The sequence below is a fragment of the Mustela erminea genome, chromosome 6 (genome assembly GCF_009829155.1).
Source record: "Mustela erminea isolate mMusErm1 chromosome 6, mMusErm1.Pri, whole genome shotgun sequence".
In the NCBI taxonomy this organism is placed as follows: domain Eukaryota; kingdom Metazoa; phylum Chordata; class Mammalia; order Carnivora; family Mustelidae; genus Mustela; species Mustela erminea.
In genome coordinates this window covers 9412350-9433447 of record NC_045619.1, presented here as the reverse complement: position 1 = coordinate 9433447, position 21098 = coordinate 9412350, and the positions used below count along the sequence as shown (strand labels likewise).

Genomic DNA, 21098 nt, shown 5'->3' with positions numbered 1-21098 from the left:
CTCCGCTCTGGCCTCTGCCCTCAGACATGTAGGTGGTTGGTCTGGCCTGCTAACGGGGGCTGACAATACAGCGTGTTACTCTGGTTCACTGGGACTCCACAGGTCCTCTAGGGGTGTCAGCCCTACCAACTCTCACTTTGGAACAAAACACCAGCCCTTTTGTAGCTGACAAAGAATAAAGTTGTTAATCATCTCGAATGGCCAGTCCTGACCCTTCTGTATGTACAGCTAGCATCTGTGGTATCTTCAGTTCAGTTAGGACCCCTGTTATGGCTTACAGGCCTCCCTGGCACAGAATAAGGGAACAGGAATAGGCCATGGTATGGGGGGTTTGGGGGTATGGCAGACGGGGTGAGAGCTGTGCCTCGAGGGTCCGGAGGATTTGAACACGTGCAGATGCGCAGAGGGTACGCGTCCGGCCTAGAGCACACAAGCAGGGGCACTGAGCCTTGACTGTGTTCAGTCCCAGGCAGCCGTTTCGGGGAGCAGCTGGGGGATATCTCCTTTGTTGACTGTTCTAGATGCAGAGCAGGTGTTGAGTGAAGTAACGAAAATGGAGCGGTCACTGGAGGGAGCCATCGGACCAGCTCTTTCCTGGCACGGAGGGCTGAGGGGTTACCTGGCCCAAGGCCTCAGTGCGGATTCATACACGCCCAGTGCCCGCTCCTGCGGCCGCTCACGCCCGCCCCTCCCTACTGACCTGTCCCAGCCTGTTTTCTCAGCTGTGGTGAGCACCGGCCCTGGATCAGGTGCCATGGTTAGAAGCAGAGTATGTTGGAAAGTGTGGCTGTGGAAGCACCCCAGCCCTTCAGGCAGATCCTCGGAGGCACTGAATCTGGGGACACATTGGAAAGGGAGGGCCAGGACCTGTCCCTTGGAGCTGGCAGCTTCTGGCTCTTCAGGGAACCCATCTCCTTATGCCATCCCAGCATAAGTACAAGGGGCAAATGTCCAGTTACCGCGGTGGAGACCAGTCCCACACTGAAGGCAGACGTGGTCAGTAGTGAGACAGGTAAATTCTTCTACCTTCCGCTGAAGTGGCAGCGAGAGATGCAGGCAAAGCTGCGTACTTATACCGGATGTCCGGGCACGGGGGGCAATAAAGCCGCCTCCCTTCCTTCTCCACATCGCCCCCCCCACCCCCCAGCCCAGCATCCCAGAGCAGAGCCAGCCTCAGGCCCCGTTCCCCCAACCCAGCTGGGTTTTAGGGGAGAAACCAGGGTTTCTGAAATTCGGGATCAGTCTTTGGGGCATTGTTTTGGTTCAGTGTTCATTCTCTTGTTTTGCCAAGAGCAGAGTCTCTGTGCCAGGGCCAGATAAAAACTACACATGCCATGAATCCTGGGCATAATTTATTTTTTTTTGCATAGGCATAAATTAGAATCTGGAGATAAAAAGTTCAGAACCGATAGTGCAGCATTTGTGACAGGAGAGCGCAAAATGAAACCTGGTTGTCAGGGCTGGGGCTGCTGCCAGAGGGCTGCAGGTGGCCTCGGGCCTCGTCTTACTCCCAGCTTCCTCCCAGCTTCCTCCCCCAGGAGCCCATCTAGGGCTTAGCCCTGCTCCCAGGGCGCCTGCCTCCACAGCAGCCCCTTGTGGCAGCTGGGTAAGGAGGAGCTGAGTCAGCCCGTGCCCCACACAGCGGGGCTAGGGATCAAGCCCAAAGCTTTTCAGTTAAGAATCAGACCTTGAAGAATATATACATAATACAGCAGAGCCCTCTCTTCCCCCAGCCCACCACCCCTGAATGCCGCCACCCCCGTAGAAAATGAGCTAGAAGGAAACAAACTGAGCAAGAGCCGGAAGAGTCCCGAGGGGGCAGCTGAGAACTAGGGCCCTTACACTCGGGCCTGACTAGGATGGGGACCCACAGCAGACAGACCTCTTGCCACCGTGACACCTTCAATGTCACTATCATACTCGTGGGACCACCATGAGAGCTGGGGGCATACCCTGCTCCCCACCCTTTTAAGCTGACTGCAGCTGCTTCTGGCCTCAAAAAACTGGTCTGGGCTCCCTGCACCCTGGGGGAATGTGACAAGCTTGCTCTGGCACACAGGCAGGCCTAGCAGGAATGGGGAGCAGAGTGGACCTCGGTCTCAGCATCGGGAGAGAGAAAGCAACTAGCCCCAGCAGAGGGGGAATTGGACAGGCCGGCCCCCTCGCCCCTCAGAGGCTTACAGGAGCCAGACCCTCGAGGGGTATGGAAAGCCCAAGGGCCCACTTTGACCCAGAACAAGTACAGTGTGGCGAGGCCTTTGGGGGACCTCATGGGTCAAGCTCCCTTAGGTTGATGGCACTAGACTTCTGGAAGAGCCCGGCTACCCTGTACAAGGAGCTGCCCGCCTGGGGCTCAATCCTAACCTGTACCACGAGCACATTTCCTCCTGGAGGCCCTCACTTCCCCGCCAGCCGCTGGGGGCAGCTCACTTGCTCCAGGCCCTCACTTACAGCCCACCCACGGCTTTGGCACCTGCTTTATGCACGCGCCTACCAACGGCAGCTCCCTCGGTGCCAGCCCCTGGCTAAAGGGCAGACAGGTTTCACCCACCTTTGCTGGAACTTGTCCACTCACTGCCTCTCTCCCTGTCTCTCAATCCCCCACGATATGCTACATATATACACCCTTCCAAGAGGGGGAAGTAGACCCCCAGTGCCTGGCACAAAGAAGACAAAGAAAAGGGACACTGGAGCTTGCTGTCCCCCTCGAGCTGTCCTGCTGCTAGGACAGCCCTGCATCTTCTCAGCTCCATCAGGCCAGGGGTTCCTGCTCCTGGAAGTCTGTGTGCTGGTCAAGCATGTGGGGAAGTGGCAGGGGTGCTGCTCTCCCCCTCCCAGAGAAAGGGGCACACGCTGAGGGGCTGGCCTCCCAGCTGGCTGGCCGCAGCACAGAGAAGGCTTAGTGGGCGGGTTCCCCATGCACCCGGAAGCGGTAGATGCAGGTGTACTCGGGGTGACCCCAGTTAGTCGAGATCCGAAGCTCCACCACCTGGTATGTCGCCATTTTAGGGTCCTGGGTAGAGAAAGAAGGGGTTCAGTCCTCAAGCCTCACTGACAGGAGGGTGGGAAGGGAGACAGCCCCCCGCCCCGTCAGCCTCTACAGAAAAGTGGGCTTCAGAGCTCCTGTCTGCAGCCCATGGAGCAGAGCCTCCAGCCTGCGAGCCACGGTGCCCCAGGAGCTTCATAGGTCCTCCAGGGGCCACTGAGCCACAGCCATGTACAAATGGCCTCGTAGCTGAGGACCAGCGGGGTTCATCCCAGACTGACACATTCGCAGGAGCTATTCCTGTCAGTGGACAGAATTACCTTCATGAAAGGTTTGATGTTGATGCTGGAAAAGAATCCTTTTACTCTGAACTGGGCAGGATTTTTCTCTCTCAAGTTCTCATCAGGCCTCTGTCCTCTATGCTCAAAAAGCCACAATTTTTGAGCGAGCTCTTGGAACAAATTTCTCCTGCTTTGATGCCAGTAGGCACAGCGCTGTCCTACTCTTCCTGTCTCCCTCTGGCCTTCCACACAGCCCCCCGTCCTCTACCTTCTCAAGGCTCCGTCTGCACCCAACCCTGTGAAGTCCCCAGCACTCCGCTGCCTCAGTTACCTCCCTGGGGCTGACCGCTCAGTCCTTGTGTCTAGTTGCCCTGATCGCTCCACTGGACCAGCCCACAGGTGCCTCAGACTTGGTGGCCAAAGCCGCTGTTGCAGCAGCCTGCCTCTTGGCTCCTGGAGCCATGCCCCTCACGCCTCTGCTGCAGTTCTGTCCACCGGGACCCTTGGCCTCCCGACTGTGTATCCACCTCTCCCTCCTCACACCCTCTTTCTGCAGCCACTTCCTCCCTGGTCTTGTCCCCTCGAACCACCATTTCCACACGGCCACAGTGATACTGTAAGGTCTGGTCACTTCTCTGCCTGAAACATGGCAGTGCCCATCAGAGCCAAAGGTGTCTGGCCTGGTAGCCAGGCCTGCCTCTCTCCGGCCTCCCTTCTCGCCACCGTCCCTTTGCCCCCTTGTCTGGTTCTTCACCCCTGCTGTAGCTCTCAAGCCCCCTGCACGGCATTCACTCGGGGCTGCTCGTTAGAACATGGATTCCCGGGGCGCCTGGGTGGCTCAGTCGGTTAAGCATCTGCCTTCAGTTCAGGTCATGATCCCGGGCTCCTGGGATCGAGCCCCACATTGGGTTCCCTGCTCAGCGGGGAGTCTGTTTCTCCCCCCTCTCCCCTTCCCTCCACTCATGCTCGCTTGCTCTCTCAAATAAAACCGTCAAAACAAAACAAAACAGAACACTGATTCCTTAGGACCGTTGGAACCCGGCAGCCTACCTCCTGGGGTGTAGACTGGGAGTCTGCATTTCTAACAAGGGCCAGGGAGACTGATGCCCACTCAGGTTGAGGCAAATGCCCCACCTAAACGCCCTAGTCCTGCTGCACTGAGGCCCGGCTGGGCCGCCCTCAGATACGTGCCCTCTCCAGGCAGCCTTCTCCATGCTCCCTGTCTGGGCTGGGCCCCTCCCCTGTGCTGACATCTAGCTGGTACTTCTCCGATGCCACCTTGGACAGCTGTCCCTGTTTTCTCCCTGGAGCTCTCAGGAGGCGGGGGCTGCACTTTTGCTTGCCCCAAACCTCCGGTGCCAAGCCCAGGCTGAGTGCTCAGAAACTGTCTGCTGAGTGGGTGAGAAAGTGAACAGGCTATGTCCGTTCGCACAGCAGAGTCCTGTACCTGAAAGTAGAAGGTCTGAATGGGCTCCCCATCCTGGTCATAGGTGAACTGGCCAAGAAGTGTCCCCTCGTGCTGTAGGTCTTCATCAAACCCCTACAAAGAGAACAAGGGATGGAGGAAAAATCTTGCACTTAGAGGAGTGCCTCGGCTCCCCCCAGGAAGCAATACTCTCCTTCCTGCTCCCCTACCGGTCCCTTCCCACAGCAGCAGATCAGGCAGCAGCCTTGGTGGGGCTGTAGGTGGCCTGAGCCCTGGACCTGGTTTCTTCCAGTGCAGCCTAAGGTAATTGGGAGTGGGGTACCATTTCGCACCCTGCTACTCTCTTCCAAACCTGCTTCCTTCCTCCCAAAGAACAGATCCCAGCTTTATCCTCGGTAGAGCCTGACAGGGTCCTGTACCCTCTCAGTCCCCCACCCCCTTGCCACCGCCCCCCGCCAAAAGGTACTCACAAAGATGGAGAAATCCTTGGGGGCACTGGAGATGGTGCTGTTGGGCGACAAGGACTTGGGGACATGCTCTAAGGTGACAGCAGTGGGGCGGATGCGGGCAGAGAGGCGAACCACGGCAAAGCCCTGGGGCCCCTGGAAGGCCCAGCAGTTGCCTGGGTGCACGTCTGGCTGGAGGGGAAGGAAGCTGGGTCAGCATAGGGCCGGTGACCAGGACAGCCCACCCTGAGCACAGCTCATGGTGATCCAAGACGGGAGTCCCCCAGCTACCCGGGTGACTCTGCTCGGGTCCCCCGCTGCTGCCCTCTCTGGGTGCCTACCTGGAGAATGACTCGGGGGGACTGGGAGTGGTACCACAGGGGGATGCCGAAGAGGCTGAGGAGGGCCGTCTTGGTCTCATAGGTCTCCGAACACCGGGTGCTGATGACACTGGCCCCTAGGATAGGCAAGCAAGGCAGTGTGGGCACCTGGAGCGGGACCCCAGCAGCAGAGGGAGGGTGGGAGACCCAGACACCAGCGCACCTCGCCAGCCCAGGGCACCAGGTGGGGATGGCTACTGCCAGGTGCTCTCTGAGGATGGCGGGCACGTGCCCCGGGCCCCGGCTGTGCCACTCAGCTCTACCCGATTACAGAGTAACCGAGCGTCAGCCTCTCCCTGGCCAACAACGGCGTTCTCTTCCCCCAGACTTCTCCAAGCTTCTTAACTAGCCTTTGTTGTGAGTGACGGTGTGCTGATCTCAAGGCCCAGCCCCAGCACCACGGCTGCCCGGGCCGATGCCAGAGGGTCCGCCAGCACGAGGACCCGGCTCTGCCAAGGGTGGGGAGTCCCACGCACCTCCCGATTCCAGAGCGTAGTCCACCATCCCGATGCGGTCCTCGCTGTAGCGCTTCAGGGCCTGGTTTACGATGCGCTGCACCTGCTAAAGGGAGCCCCAGGGCGGCTGCCAAGAGCTGCAGACTTGTCCACCTGAGCGCCCATGCCTGGGGGCCCCTCCCCGCCTGCACCACACACTGGCGTCCGGCCACATGTGCCACTTCCCTAGATGTTCCCCCCGACCAGTCCCAAAGCCCACATGAGAGCCCACGTGAGAGCCTCTCGCATGTCCCTTAGGCTTTGGAACATACCAGAAAGCCGACAGTGTGGGACTGTGCAGGTGGGTGGCTCCCAGGGAAGAGACCGCTGTGTCAGGGGTGGGGCTGTTCCGGGGGCCACCCAGTCCTCACCTCCTCCGTCACCCCGATCACGCCTTCCTTCTGCAGCGTCAGCCCCAGGCTGGCCGCGGCCTCCCTCGCGGACTTGCCCTGCATCTCGGCCACGTGGGCGAGGATCTTTCTCTCCAGCTCCTGCAGCTGAGCTTGCATCTCCTCTCGCTGCAGGAGCCCCGCGCGGGTTCCCCCACCTCGGAGAAGGTACTGACTGACCCAGGCAGGGAACTGAGACTCCACCTAGGGACGGAAGAAAAGGTCTCTGAGGAGCTCACAGGGACATTGTTGCTCTGGCGGCCCAGGCCAGGGCGGCAGCCGGCTTGAGGGGGTAGGGAAGGAGCACAAGCCAGCCTGGGAGGGGAGGGCCGGCCCAGCACGCCCCGCTGACCGACGGGGGAAGAGTCAGGCACAACCGTCCACGTTACTGAAGACAAAACAGGAAGAACTCCGGTCAAAGCAAGCCCGCATCTGTGCCAGGTCCCCAGCAGGGGCCGGCGGGACGATCGGGCTCTTGGCCGTGCGGGCTCCTAGGACTGGCGCCCTCAGGGGACAGGCTGTTCAGCAGGGCCTTTGCCTGGTTCCAACTTACGTCATCCCTCACAGCCTGCAGCTGCTGGGGCAGGAGGCCCACTTGGTCTGCCACCGAGCTCTGCTTCAGGCTCAGGGCCGCCAGCTCCTGCCGCAGGGCTGCCAGCTGGCCCTCCAGCCGCCCCAGCTCCTTCGCAGAGTTCTCTCGGAAGGCCTCTTGGGTCATCCTACTCCCAAAGAGAGGAGAGAAGAGTAAGCCTTGGGTCTCCGGTGAGGGGTGGGGCCGTGACGAAGAACACAAGAGCATCCCCTCACCGGCTCCCGACAGAAGTGTGTGCCCGGCTCCCGACAGAAGTGTGTGCCCACCTCCCGCGGGCGCGTGTGAGGCCTAACACCTGGGGACCCCGGCTGCAGAGCACAGCCCCGGTGCCTACGATCCCAAGGAATGAATTCTTATCCTGTTCCCTTTCTAAGCCCCTGCCTCGGCCTCTCCCACCCTCCACACATCCAGCTGTCTGGGGCTTGGGAAGGCAGCCTGCACGTGTGTGCAGAAAAAAAAACGTTAAGTCTCCACGTGAGCCCACAAATCTCACTTTTCTTGCGGTGCCTCCCCTACCCAACCTCTCTCGCACCCGAGGCCAGGCTCTCAGCAGCTGTTCCTGAGCCAGGTTTCAGCCACCCCCACTCTGCTCTGAAGCGCTCTTCCCCAGGCCTGCCTGGGTGCGGGGAGGGGAGGGGCAGGCCTAAGCCAGACGGCAGCACCCATTACCTTTGCCACTCAGACTTCAGCTGCTGGAGTCGAGCCTCAGACTCCTGTAAGCAGGAAGAAGGCACAGATGCAGTGAATGCCACGCTCACAGCGACCGGTCTCCCAGGGCAGGAGTCTTTGTTTCCCCACAGCCCCACCCCTGCAAACCTAAACCGCCTGGTCAGGGTCCCTAGGAGAACCCCCGAGCTGGCACACCTCGGCATTCATTCATTCACTCACTCATGCACTCGGCACGTCATACCCAGCACAGGAGGCCTCCTGAAAACCACCCTTCCTCAAGTGTGCCCCAGCATGTCCCTGCAAAGCACTCCGGGGCCCATGGGCTCGGCCCCCACCCCGGCTGGTGTCTAAGCAGCCCCTTCGGGAGACCCATGCTGTCTCAGGCCACGGGCAGACATTGAACAGGATAAGGGCCCCACCGACCTGGGAAGCCTGGACAATTTTCTTAAAGAGGTCTTCGGAGTCTCGGTGATGCTCTGCTCTCAGGGTGACCAGTTCCTCCTGTCGGAGAGAGGAGAGCGGCTCAGGACTCCCAGAGATACAGGCGGAGGGAACTTCACAACCAGAACGTGGTGGGACTGGAACTTGAACCAGGCCTGTCCATGAACTTCAGCCCCAGCCTCTCTGCTCCGGTGCCCCTTGGAAACCCGCGCATCTCCCTTGATGTCTACCGCACACCTCCTGTGCCTGGCACTCTACAGTCTCACGCTCCTGGAGCGCCTCCGTTTTACAGGGAACTAAGGCTTAGTTAGACAAGCTAGCTGTCAGCTGGCACAGTGCTGGCTGTCGTGTCAGGTTGCGCAGGGCCTCGCCCCTCCACCCCACACCCCCACGGTGCCAGCCACGCGCCTCCCCGCTCCCGCTCAGAGACCTGGATCCGAGCGGCGGTGTCCTTGCGGAAGTCCTCCTTCAGGGCAGCCTCACGGCGGCTCACCAGCCCCTCCAGAAGCGCCAGCGTGTCCTCCTGGCTCAGGCCCACGTGGCCCCCCCCGCCGGCGGCCCCCTGCCGCAGCTCCAGCCGCTCCAGCCGCATGGCCTCCTTCTGCCAGTTGGAGGAAAATTCTGCGGCCAGAGCTTCCAAGCGCCGCTCCAGAGAGTGGACTCGGGACAAGATGCGCTGCTCGGCCTGGTGGGGTGGGGAGGGAAAGCCATGGAGGTGAGGGACCTGGGACGCAGAGCTTCCCCAACGGAAAGGAAGAGAATCCCAGCTACGTGCGAATGTGAACCCTTGCTGGCTCAGAGGACTGGCTCAAGGATGCTCTGTGCCCTGCAGTTGGGGGCGGGGGGGGGGGGGTGGACACCAGCAGGCAGCTGGGGTGCCATAAAGCTGCTGACATGTGGCGACCGTTCAGCACAGGATGCCGGACACACGTGGCCCAAAAGGGTCTGGTCCCCAAGGAGGAGTGGGTATCGGCCAGGTGAGTGGGGACATAGTGAGGAGGGACCTGCAAGGGGCTGGGTGGCCTGCCGGGCTGACCCCAGCCCCCTTCCCTCTGCTGCATGGATGCACAACATGCCAGAAAGTGAGGGGCTGAGGGGTTTAGCCGCTGACTTCAGCAGCTCCCACTAAGTCTGTCCAAGAGAACCGGGGCTAAAAGACAAAATAATTTGAAAAGGCTTGCTTTCTTCTCTTTAATTAGAAGGCCCACAAAGGAAACAGAATAGAAGTCATTTGGAGTCATTTGGGGGTTGTTCCTGATAGCGTGCCATGAATTCTGAGAAACCTGCTGGCTTAAAAACAAAAAGCTTTGTCAAGGGAAGATATAATCTGTCAACTGTCAGTTAAAGACAGGAGCCTCCTGAGCGCAGAAGTTGCTTCTGATTTTTAAATTTTTTTAAGTAGGCCGTACATGTGCAGGACTCAAAAAGCAAACAGTAAGAGGTCACTCTCTTAACCTGTGTCCCTATCCACCTGGTGCCCTCAGCCACCAGCCACTCCCAAACAAAGCAATGATTTTCAGTCCTGTCTCTGCACATACAAGCAAGCACAAGGATCTCCTCTCCCTTTTCACAGAAAAGCTGGTGCTGAAATTGTATTTAACATCTTTACTAATGATTACAAAAGGGAAAGTTATTAATGCCAAAATAGGTCATTGTTTTATGAAATGATAACATGATGGTCAGGAAAGTAATATCTACCAAAATAAATGGTTACCCCAATCAGCTTTGGCAAGATACAAGCAAAATTCAAATAGATTTAGGGACTAAAGAATTTTAAGTTTTCCTTGTCGCATGCACACATTCTGGTTATCTGGGCACTTGTCACCACCCGCCACTGCCCCACTGGACTGCAGCCTCCTTGAGGACACAGCCTGGGCTGCAGAACCGGCCCCTAGGCTACCCTCCTCTCTGTATCCACACCCTCTGCAGTGTGGCCTTGCAGGCGCTCCCAACAAGAGGTCGGGTCTCTGTCCCCCTCTTGGAATGTAAACTGGCTGTGAGATGGCCTTCGGCCTTGAATGTGTCAGAAGGGACAGTTCTGAATCTAGGCCTGATTTTGCTCTCCTGGAACCACAGAACAAGCGCAGGCGAGCTGAAGGAGGAAGCACGTGTGGGGCACGGTCCGCCCCACTGATGCACGGGCCAGCTGCAGACCCAGCAGGGAGCCCTGCCTAGACCAGCCTGTCCTTGCTCAGACCAGAGAAGCCACAGACTCAGGAGCTAATCAAATGCTTGTAGCTTTAAGGCACTGATTTTAGGGGTGATTTACTTGTGGTAACTGACCAACATGATCACCTTATTCGTAAAGGATGCTTCGTAAATATTTATGAAATTATACCGCAAAGGAACAAAAATAGACAAAACGATTTGTCCCATTTTTTTTTCCTTCGGTTTTCGGTGCTTAAGATGGCAACTACCTTCGGGGCAGTTTGAAGTCCTGTTGAAGCACAAGCAAACGGCTCCCCCCGTACTGCACCCAAGACAGTAGAGAGAGGGGGGTCCTGGGAGACAAAGCAGTTTACCCGTGTGGACCATGCCCCTTCTCAGAGCCCCGTAAAGTGTTAATTGCAGGGAAATCAGCCACACACACAGGCGGGGCGAGGACCCAGGACCCCCAGATCCTTACCTGGAAGTGGGAGGAGTCTCTGGGCTCCCACACGTCCTGCTGCCTGCCGCTGCTCTTCGAAGCCCACCAGGAAACCAAAGCAGGGTGGAAGGTCTGCAGCCCGTAGGGGTAGAAATACCAAGCACCTGTACACAGAGGAGAGGGGGTTATCTGGGCCAGTGGCCGTGTGCAAGAAGGCACAAGCTGCTGGAGACGACGGCCCAGTCAATATGGGTTCCTGGTAGCCTGCCGTTCCTGTGCGCTGGCTTTCTGCTGGAAATCAGGATGCGGGATGGAGGTTCCCGTCATTCTCAGATGGAGGCTTCCACTGCACTGTCCCGGAGTATGTGCATTCTCACATCCCTCAGGAGCCCTCATCTTTCTCTGGATGGCAAGAGAATGTGGCTGTAAGGAGCTAGGAATGATCCCAGATAGAACCAGGGGCCACCCTCAACTGCCATCAGAATCACCCAGGAAGCTTTTAAAATACAAAATAATCGGGGCGCCTGGGTGGCTCAGTGGGTTAAGCCTCTGCCTTGGGCTTGGGTCATGATCTCGTGGACCTGGGATCCAGCCCCGCAACAGGCAATCTGCTCAGCAGGGAGCCTGCTTCCCCCTCTCTCTCTGTCTGCCTCTCTGCCTACTTGTGATCTGTCAAATAAATACGTAAAATATTTTAAAAAAATAAAAGAACAAAATACAAAATATCTGGCCCCACTTTCTAGAGCATGAACTCATTGGTCTGGGGGCTCCCTCTATAGGTGAGGTGTTTTCGTTTTTTAAAAGATTTTACTTATATACTTTGGAGAGAGAGCAAGGGAGTTGGGAGTGGGAGAAGCAAACTCTGTGTGGAAGCTCAGAGCCTGATACGTGGCTTCATCCCACGAGCCCGGGATCATGGCCTAAGCTGAAACCAGGAGCTGGATGCCCAATCAACTGAGCCAGCATGTGCCCCTGTAGGTGAGTCTTAAAAGCTCTTTAAGTCTTTAATAAAAAGTCTTTAAAAGCTTAAAAGGGCACCTAGATGGCTCCATTGGTTTAAGTGCCTGACTCTTGATCTCAGGGTTATGAGTTGAAGTCCAGCAATGGGCTCCTTGTCTGGCAGGGATCCTATTTATAAAAACAAACAAACAAAAAACAAGCTCCCCAGGGAACACCCATGGGGACTGTGACTGAGAATCACTAAAACAAGTCACCTGCTAAGAAGGTGCTTTCAACCTAAGACGGCCACCGCCACAGTGACACGTGTATGTTGCTTTAGGGGTCACGTGCTTGTGGAGCTTTCGCTCCTAAGCTTGCACATGCGTGTCTGTGTGGGGGGCAGTGGTGAGGGCACCTGAAAAGCCATATGGGTGTCCATCCGAGCAGGCCCACAGCTGCCACTCAGCCGGGGGCTGGGAGCAAGCACAGCAGGAAGCACACGCCCCCCAGGCTTTCAGTCAACCCCTGTGGACAGGCCTCAGTTCCCGCACTCCCCTCCCTGCGCAGGCCACCCCAGCGGCCTTTCACACTGTCCACGCGCCTCTCTCCACGACGCCACTGGGACAGCAGCTCCATCAACCCCGCGAGGCCCCGGTGAAACTCAGCAGAGGTAACCCGTGAACAAAGCACGATCCAATTGTAAAAGATCATTATTATCTTACGGGTGATGCCCAGTTTCCACTGGACATGAACAAGCTGTTCTTATAACAGGAAACAAAAAGGAAATCAACACTTGGAAAAATTTTCCACCTCGCTATTCAATAAATACAAGTTGAGGCGACGCTAACCCTATAAAACCAACCCTAGGTGCGTCCGGGTGGCTCAGTGGGCTAAGCGTCTGCCTTTGGCTCAGGTCATGATCCCGGGGTCCTGGGATCGAGCGCTGCATCTCCCTCTCCTCCCCACTCGTGCTCTCTCTCGCACCTCTGTCGCCCTCTCTCTCAAATAAATAAACAAAAGCTAAAAAAAAAAAAAAATCAACTCTTGGGGCACCTGGGTGGCTCAGTGGGTTAAGCCTTTGCCTTCGGCCTGGGTCATGATCCCAAAGTCCTGGGATCGAGCCCCGCATCAGGCTCTCTGCTCAGCGGGGGACCTGCTTCCCCTTCTCTCTGCCTGCCTCTGCCTACTTATGATCTCTCTCTCTGTATCTAATAAATAAAAACTTTTAAAAAATCAACTCTAAAAATAGAATAAAGCATGGTCTCTATCAATTAATTGTAGATGGGCACAATCATTAAAACAGCCGGGGTGGGGCGGGGGGAACAGCCCAGAGGCCATAGAGGCAGCTCCTGTGGAACTGTGGGCCCCCAGTGGCGCTGCTCCATTCATTACAAGCTGAACACACAATACATACACACAATGGTTACAACCACGTAAAACACACGCGATCATCCTAGGATAGAGACCAGAACAACGTCAAGCGTCTTGTAAACGAGCTATCTTAAAAAGGGCAAGCTTCTGGGACGCCTGGGTGGCTCAGTTGGTTAAGCGGCTGCCTTCGGCTCAGGTCATGATCCCAGCGTCCTGGGATCGAGTCCCACATCGGGCTCCTTGCTTGGCGGGGAGCCTGCTTCTCCCTCTGCCTCTGCCTGCCACTCTGTCTGCCTGTGCTCGCTCTAGCTTCTCTCTCTATGACAAATAAATAAATAAAATCTTTAAAAAAAAAAAAAAAAAAAAAAAAAAAAGGGCAAGCTTCTCTTTACTACTTTACCATTTTGATCTCAAAGACAGCTAAAGATTGAACCAAAGACAGCTAAAGATTGAACCAAAGACAGCTAAAGATTGAACCAGACTGGTGACAAGAATTCACTCACCCCGACGACATCCTGCTTTTGAACAAAGGGAAAGTGACTACTAATAACAGTGCTCCTATACCAGGACAGGTCCCGAGCCACAAGGCTCCAAGAATGCTCTAGACATGCCAAGGTAGTCCAGCGCAGCCACCCAAACAGGACAAAAATCAGTGGACCGGGGCATATTCCCTTTCACCCACTGGGTGCCCTGCGCATGCCACATGGGTCAGTGAGGGCCTGGGAGAGCCAGACAGGATTGGCCAAGGGATTGGGGCTGCCCAGGCTCCGTCTGATCCCACTCACCCTGCCTCCTTCCCTTCCCTGTAGGTCATCACCGTCCCTTTGGTTCTCACGCCGCCGCTCAGCGCCACCCCCACCCACACCCTGCCCTGCCCCTCTGGCTCGCCAGCTCCATTTGAGCCTGGCACGCGCATCCTACCCCGCCCCTGCAAGCCCGGCAAGCTCACCGTAGGTCAGGCCAGTCGTGAGCAGCAGCAGCAGGAGGAACCACAGGAATGTCTTCACAGATGAGAAGCGCCTACACCATAGGAGGGGACAGCAGGGCGGGGAGAAGGGGTGCAGAGATGTCAAGAGGGCATTAGGGGCCCTTCATCCCCATGGGGAGTCTGCAGAGGCTTTTCCCAAGTGCAAAACTCGAGCTGGACGGGGTGCCCTGAAGTGCCCCATCTTCCCTGGGCTGGATTGGACACTTTAGAACTTTACTTTCTTGGAATAATGGGGAGAATTCTGACTCTCTGAATTTTATGGATGTTATTTAAAAACAAATGAAGTGGGGGTCTCTGAAAAACCTTTTCATACAAAGAGATTCTCTAAGCAAGCAATTCTAGAAAACAACAACAACAACAGAACTCCTTAAACAACATTCTTTCAGAAAACGAGGAATCTTCTTTTGGTGACACAGATCCACCCCTGCCCCTCCGCTCAGCCCAGCTGGCCAGCCATCCAAGCCAGGATTACAGCCAGAGGACCCTGACTTCCTGGCTCGGTCTTTCCTGGCTCTGCTGGGTCCGGGATTTGGGAAATAAACCCACAGCCCCCCTCACGCAGCACCTACTCCTGGCTTTGGAAACACGCCTCAGAGAACACTGGGTTCTAGACTGCCATGAGGCCAAGAGGAAAGCCCAACTTTCTTGGCCACACCACTTGCTGGCTGGAGCCCAAAACCTGACCAACAGGAGGAAAGCCGTGCTCGGCAGACACGGAAGTGGCCAGCGGGGGCTGGCATTTGGCAGAGACAATCTAAGGAACCTGTAGTTCCAGAATCCTCCCTGAAGAGTTCTTGGTTTGGAAAACAACACCTGACCCAGGCCCCTCATCTGTTGGGCAAAGAGGGGCTGCTCTGGGGGGTCCGCTCCCTGCTCAGTGATAAAAGCTACGTGTGAACTGGGACGACCACCTTCAGAGAGAGCATACGTGGGTTTAGGAGCTCTCTTGGTCCCTTCTGTCCCTGGGCTTCTGGGTTCCTTGTCAAAGTGGGGGTCGCGCTCACCTGGTCAAAACGAAGACATCAAGAAGGGAGGCAGCTGTGGTCAGGCGATACCAGGTCGTGCCAACCCACCAGTAGAGGAGGCCAAAGAGCCGGCCTAGAAGAGGGACCGGCAAGTCCTAAGTGTCACCCTGAGCCAGTGGCCTGCAGGTCATGGTTTCAGATCGCCGCTCTGTCCACCTGCCGCCCTCTCCGCCCCGACCCGCAGCACTGAGCTGCCGGGGCACCTCTGTCATCCGAGGTGACCCCGTTCCTCTGATCCCACCTGCCTGTCTGCCAACGCCCTCCATCCAGCTCCACAGCTGCTGCCACCCTGAGAAGGCCAGAGTGTTACTGCAGCTCCTGGTCTCCGGTGATTATTCTAGAATGAGCTTTCCCTGATGGCCTGACGGTCTCTCGATGGGCTACCCCATCCCAGGGAGAAGCTGGGGGAAGGGGCAGCTGTAGAGAATGGAAATAATGGTGCACAGAGCAGCCAGCACCCACCTGGAGAAGTGACAAGCGTCCAGAGACAAGAGGCTGCCCAGGAGACGGCGTTCCTTAACCGTGAACCCGAACTCTGGTGGTCCGTCTCCGAGTAGCCTGCCGGGACAGAGAGGCCACAGCTCAGTCTGTCCTCACTCTCACAGGCCCAGGGCGGGGAGACTGCCTATCAGTTGTCTCCTTTAGACTGTGAGCTGAGCCCCCCATCATTCTCCTTCGCATCCCGGGAGCATCACACGGGTCTGGCCTCTCGGTCAGTAAACGCCCGTTAAAGGAGCAAAGGGGTAGGTTTCTGACATTTTATTTCCCTTGGGCCCCTCGTCTGCGTCCGTCCCCTGGCCACCTGTCCTTCAGACGGCCATTCGCAGCTAGACCAAAGGCCTCGAGCCCCTCCTCGATGTGAAGCCCCACGTGAAGTACTTGCTGGAACAAGTCAAACACGATGGAGCTGACCACAGGCTGCTCTGACAGGTGGGGACAGGGCAGCCACAGTGTGTTAAGGGCCACCCCAGGCCTGCGTTTCGGGAGCCACGGTGGCACGGGGGGATGCCCGGCTGGTCTGTGGAGGGGCCTGCCAGATACCGCGCGCTCTTGGGCTGTCAGGGGGCCCCTTCCCCGGGCCTCCCCACCCCCCACCTTCCCCCGGCCCCCGCCCCAGGCCTTGGCCTACCTGCAAAGTCATCCTCGGAAGAGTAGCCGGAGGAGGACCCCAGGAAGTCCTCGGAGCTCCTGTTCTCAGCAAGCCCGTTGAGTTTGCTGCTCTCCGTGCCTCTCCTCCGGCGCACCCGCAGGTCCTCACCTGCGCAGGAAAGAGTGCGGGGTTCTCCAGGGAAAGAGAGCTGCGCCCAGGAGGCTATGCCAGAGGGCCTCGTGGGGACACCCCGAGAAGCACCTCCGACCGACAGACGGCACTGCCTTTCGCTTCTCCTGAGCTCCCTGGGTCCACAGGAGGGTCTCTGGCCAGGAGCAGCCCCATGAGGGCTTTGCTGCCTGATGTGGCCTTTGAGTTCAGACACTCGGCTCCCCTTCTGAGGGTTTCTGAAGACAGCGAACCCCTCCTCTGGCCCACAGTGGTGAGGAACCCACTCAGGGAACACTTGGGACCTTACGTTTCCACCAGAAGCAAAGCCCGGAGGAGAAAGGTCTCAGAGATACTCACCCCAGTAGGGCTCACTGTGCAGGTGGTCGTCGAGGATGGAGCTCCTGGCCAGGGAGGCGGCCCGGGGGCTGCCGAAGTAGGACTCCCTGACCACCGACTCGCTGTAGTAGGAGGTGTGGTCATCAGAGGAGGGGCCCAGCTGGGGCGCTGGGGACAGGCGCTTCATGTTGCTGGATTTCCTCTTCAGGGTCCTGTGGGGGGTCAACCAGGAGCAGGGAGGCCGGAAACAGGCAGGTGAGCCCAGCGAGGAACAGGAAAGCAAGCCACTCTGCCCGTCTCTAGTGGGGGGGAGGGGGTCAGCCTTGTTGCTAGGAAACAGCTTCCGAGCTAGGTGCCAACCACTGGTGCTTCCTCCTCTCCCACAGTCTCTCAGCCTCACCAGCAGTTAGGTGATGGGGTCCGGATTCAAAGCCAGGTCCTTAACCTTGAAGCCAGTTTCCTCTTGGGCTTCTTACCACAGTAGCAATTTCTCCCACCCCCTAGAAACCCAGACCAACCCGACAGGGCCTCCTGGGACTAGCAGAAGACTTGAGAGCTGCTATGTGGTCCCGCTATCTGTCAGCGGGGCACGACGGGGCAGGCGCCTGGTTCAGCTCATTCACCGTGCCCCTCCGACACGGGCCTCTCCTGCTGTAGCCCCACAGACCATACACGGGGGCCTGGGGACAAGGGCCAGAAGGGCACACCCATCCATAGCAGAAGGGGCTCCTGTGAACCCCACTTGCGCTTTTGTGGTTTCTGGCCTTTTGGGGCTTCTGGCTTTTTGGGGTTTCCAATCCTGAAGCTACCTCTCCCCACGTCCTGTCCTCTGAACATGAGGGCAATGGCCGGGCTCACAACACAGGGAGAAGGAACAGCAGGGCTAGGTCCTGGCATCTTCAAAGGCGTGAAGGTTCCTGCTCAACTGGAAGAGGGCGTCTGATCCCTGCCCACTGAGGGGACAATGGGAAGATGCAGCGCGGTGACCTGCCCGAGTCCTCTGCTCTGCTCAGCGTGATCCACGGTGGGGGCAGGGGAGGACAAGGGCAATCCCTTACCTGAGAGGACTGTCTTTGAACAGGGTGCTCTGGCTTCCCATCACCGAACTCCCTCCACTGCTGCTGCCTCCGTCATCATCACCCTGGGAGTAGCGTGAAAGGCGCTGGCTTCGGCGAGACATGGCAAGGTAGGCTGGGGACCCTCCTGCTGAAGAGACTCTTGGGAGAGAAAGGAGGCCACGTGAGGGTTGTCCTCAGCGCCTCCCTGGCTCCCAGGGACCAGCCCACCCTCCCCGTGCATTCAACCCAGCCTGACAGGTGGGGACATGGGGCAGCCGGCACCCAACCTGCTGGTGTCCCTGCCCAGCCTCAGGCTCACTCGGGCCCCGGGAGGCCTCTCCCACTGCTTCCTACAAGCTTCTCCTGTTTTCGGCTAACCGGATGCTGAGCTGCGCATGAGGCAGAACCGGACCTTCTGCAACCTTTGAGCACCCAGGACGGGACAGGCACTCCACCCCAATGCTAACCGAATGCCTCTGATCGCTGCTCCCTCGCCCAGCCTGTGATGCTGCCCTCCCCCTAGAGTTGTGTGCACACTCATTCCAGCTCTTTCTCTTGGAGGGGACACGCTTTCTTTTCCTTGTGGCTATGCTCTCTGATTCAGGGTGCCACTCCAACCTGAACTGGAGAAAACTTTTTCCTAGTAAGTCCCTGAAGGGGTCTGTGTGCTGTCTCCCCCAGTGAGAACATCCTGACAGGACTGGGATGGTGATGACAAAATACTTTGTTAAAGGTCTCCTAGGTACCTGGCTCCTTACACAGCCATCTCTGATCCTTGTGAGCATGGGAGACACGGCTACTGCCATCGTCCAAGAGAGCATCCTGGGACACCGGGGTGGGGGAGGGGGATCAGTGACCTTGCCCACTGTCACCTAGCCTATGAATGACAGGTGGCACGGCCTGAGTCGTTCCCCTCTACTGTCAAGTTTTCAAGGTGCTTTCGGAATGTGTCATGTGTCCCCAACTAGAGTCCTGAATAGCCTCAAATATGCTCAGAACAGGCTGTAGATAGAGTTGTCACACAACAAGTACTTGTTAACAAACAAAGCGGGGAGGTAGAGCGGGGTGGGATTAGGTCGTCTCTGCTGGAGGGAACAAGTCAGCGCGTGGGGTGAGAACTCGGGGCTCTGGAACGGATATGGAAGACTGAGCGGAGGCCAAGGAGAGGAAACCGGGCAAAAGGCAGCGCTCTACAACCCGAGGAGGACTAAGAAGCCTTCTGGAGATTAAAAAAAAAACAAACCCAAATTCAAAATCCCAGATGACCAACGAGAAGAGTCTCAATGTGGTGCCCTTGACTGCCCACGTTACAAAGTTTTTGTTACACATATGGGGCCCCCTCAAGAGTCCCCAGTACCTGTGACTTATTATCCCTTCTGGTCTTCCTGGGTGATACTTCAATTGTTCCCTATGTCTACAGAGGGCACCGACTCTAGCATTTCCCAACTCAAGACTGTGGAAACCAGAAGGTCTGGTTAGTCTAGCTGGAGAATTCTAGAAAGTTCTCTTCTGAAAAAACAAGCACTTCCATGTCTTGGTCTTACTGGCATCCTCCCAGGTAGGATGCCCACCTGGCATCACTCTGTGGTTTTTAGCCTGTGTTGGCAAAGGGACTGATCAGTGGTAGCAGAAGCAGGAAGTTGGCCTGGGTCCTTGCCCTTATTCCACTCCTTATAAGGTAATTCCACCCCTGCCGGCCCTTCCCACCTGAAAGCTCCACATGCCCAGATAGGCTCCTCCTTCTAACCCTGCAGGCTGAAGGGAATGAAGCCTGCACCCTGGGACAGAAACAAAACAATGTTTCTGCCAAACTCAAGCCGCTGTTGGCAAGAATATAAATATTCAGACAGAACCAGTGCGGTGGGGGCGCGGGTAGAAGGGGCTAGTGAAAACAGAGCAGACGGCACCCTCCTCCACCCTCCCCATCTTTCCCGCAGTTCTGGTAGCCCCCAAACAGTTTGCAACTGAGTCTGGGCTTCAAAGGTAAGAAAGGTCAAGGCCGGAATCCTCCAAAACAAGAGCCTCTGCGAGCTCAAATCTTTTGCATATCAGCAGAGAACCCACCCTCCCCAACACAAACACACCAGTTAAGAAACCCTCGAACACAACATCCCTCCCCACCTCGGAGCTGAACCACATCCTTTTCTCAACGGCACCTTCCCCCATCACCCCCCCCCCCCCCCCCCCGCCACAAACTTAGATGGGATGCTGCCAGTCTGCAGACTTAACCTAGACCTCCGGCATCTTCCATGGGGGGGGTTTTCACACTACTTTGCCTCGTGGGACCTGTAAAACCCTCCCGGTGCTTACTCCCTTCTCCCTTCACTTTCCCTACGGGCTGAACCCACAGGCATTTGATTTTTTTTTTTTTTAAACCAACCACGCGCCTTCCCTGCCGCTCTGTTCTAAGTCACACTCCCGCCTCCTATTTGTTTGGTTTCTTTTTTTAAGAACGGAACAAAATGGGCCTTCCTCCTATTCCCAGAGTCTGACAGGCAGAGGCAGGGAACTGTCTGTCCCTGGAAACTGCCTGCCTGGCACGAAAACACGGGCACTGCCCTGGGCCGGTCGGAGGTGGCCCGGCTGTCGCTCCCCTCCTCGCGGGGAGGTCCTGCGCGGGGAAGTCCCGCCTGGAGACATCCGCCCTCCGCGCCGGCCAGTGGGCGGGCTGCGGAGATGAGTCAGGGCGGCTGGCCCCGGCGCGGCGCTGGCCCTTCCCAACCGGCCCAGGGGCGTGCGCCGGGCGGGGCTGGAGCCCGGCCCAGCTTGGCCGGGAGAGGAAGAACCAGGCCTGGGCAGCTCGGCCCTGGCCGGAGCCGCCCGACGCTGACCCCGGAGTCGGCGCGCCCGGAGCCCGGGGCCCGCGGGGAGGCGAGCGAGGCCGGCCCCGCGCCCTTGCCCCGCACGTCCGCCCGCCAGAGGCCCACGGCCGGCGGTTACCTGCTGCCGCGGCTGCTCCGTGCGGGGCCGGGGGCGTGCGAGGCCCGCTGCGCCGCCCGGGCGCGCCCCCTTCCCGCGTCGGAATCCCGCGAGCGGTGCTCGGTGAGAGGCCAGGGGCGCGCGGGCAGCGGCGGCGCCGGACGAGGCCAGCGGGCTGGACCGCGCGGCAGACAATGCGACCCGCGCAGAACCGCGCTGCGCGAGTGGGGCCGGCCGGCGCGCGCGTGGCCGAGTGTGTATGTGTGCGCCTGCCAATCAACGCTGACAGGCCGCGGCCCATTGGCCGGGCCCCGCCCGCGTCACCGCCCACTGCCACCGCCCATTGGGCGGTTTGAACACAAAGGCTCCGGTTCGCTCCGCCCGCCGCGTGGGCCGGGGGGGGGGGGAGGCCCGTGCGCCTTGCTTGGAGTCCGCGCGTGGGAGGCGCGGGGGCGGCGGCGGCATCTGGAGGACGCTGCTGGAGCCCGCAGGTGGGGGCTCGGCCGGGCC

General features: G+C 58.1%; 1 protein-coding gene across 2 annotated transcripts; it reads right to left on the bottom strand.

Annotated features, from left to right (window-relative positions):
- Positions 1-1339: 1339 nt before the first annotated feature.
- SUN2 (Sad1 and UNC84 domain containing 2) lies at positions 1340-20868 on the bottom strand. Of its 2 annotated transcripts, none has more exons than XM_032346258.1 (18): positions 20610-20868; positions 17670-17828; positions 16633-16823; positions 16144-16272; positions 15477-15572; positions 14994-15087; positions 13951-14021; positions 10731-10855; positions 8535-8789; positions 8087-8164; positions 7664-7707; positions 6956-7121; positions 6385-6606; positions 5996-6080; positions 5481-5596; positions 5164-5331; positions 4715-4807; positions 1340-3013 (listed from the first exon to the last, which is right to left on the bottom strand). In XM_032346258.1, exons 2-18 carry the CDS (start codon positions 17789-17791, stop codon positions 2900-2902), a joined length of 2169 nt encoding a protein of 722 aa, XP_032202149.1. In that variant the 5' UTR covers positions 17792-17828; positions 20610-20868; the 3' UTR covers positions 1340-2899. The 2 variants fall into 2 exon arrangements, with proteins under 2 accessions (XP_032202149.1, XP_032202148.1); XM_032346257.1 differs by lacking the exon at positions 20610-20868 and adding an exon at positions 18416-19738.
- Positions 20869-21098: the final 230 nt, after the last annotated feature.

Excerpts from the sequence above, each read along its gene's own strand:
- SUN2 (XM_032346258.1), bottom strand. The coding sequence starts at position 17,791 with ATGTCTCGCCGAAGCCAGCGCCTTTCACGCTACTCCCAGGGTGATGAT. Across the intron at positions 10,856-13,950 it reads CACGACTGGCCTGACCTACG|GTGCTTGGTATTTCTACCCC; the intron begins GTGAGCTTGCCG and ends CTCTGTGTACAG. Across the intron at positions 3,014-4,714 it reads TTCAGACCTTCTACTTTCAG|GACCCTAAAATGGCGACATA; the intron begins GTACAGGACTCT and ends TTCTCTACCCAG.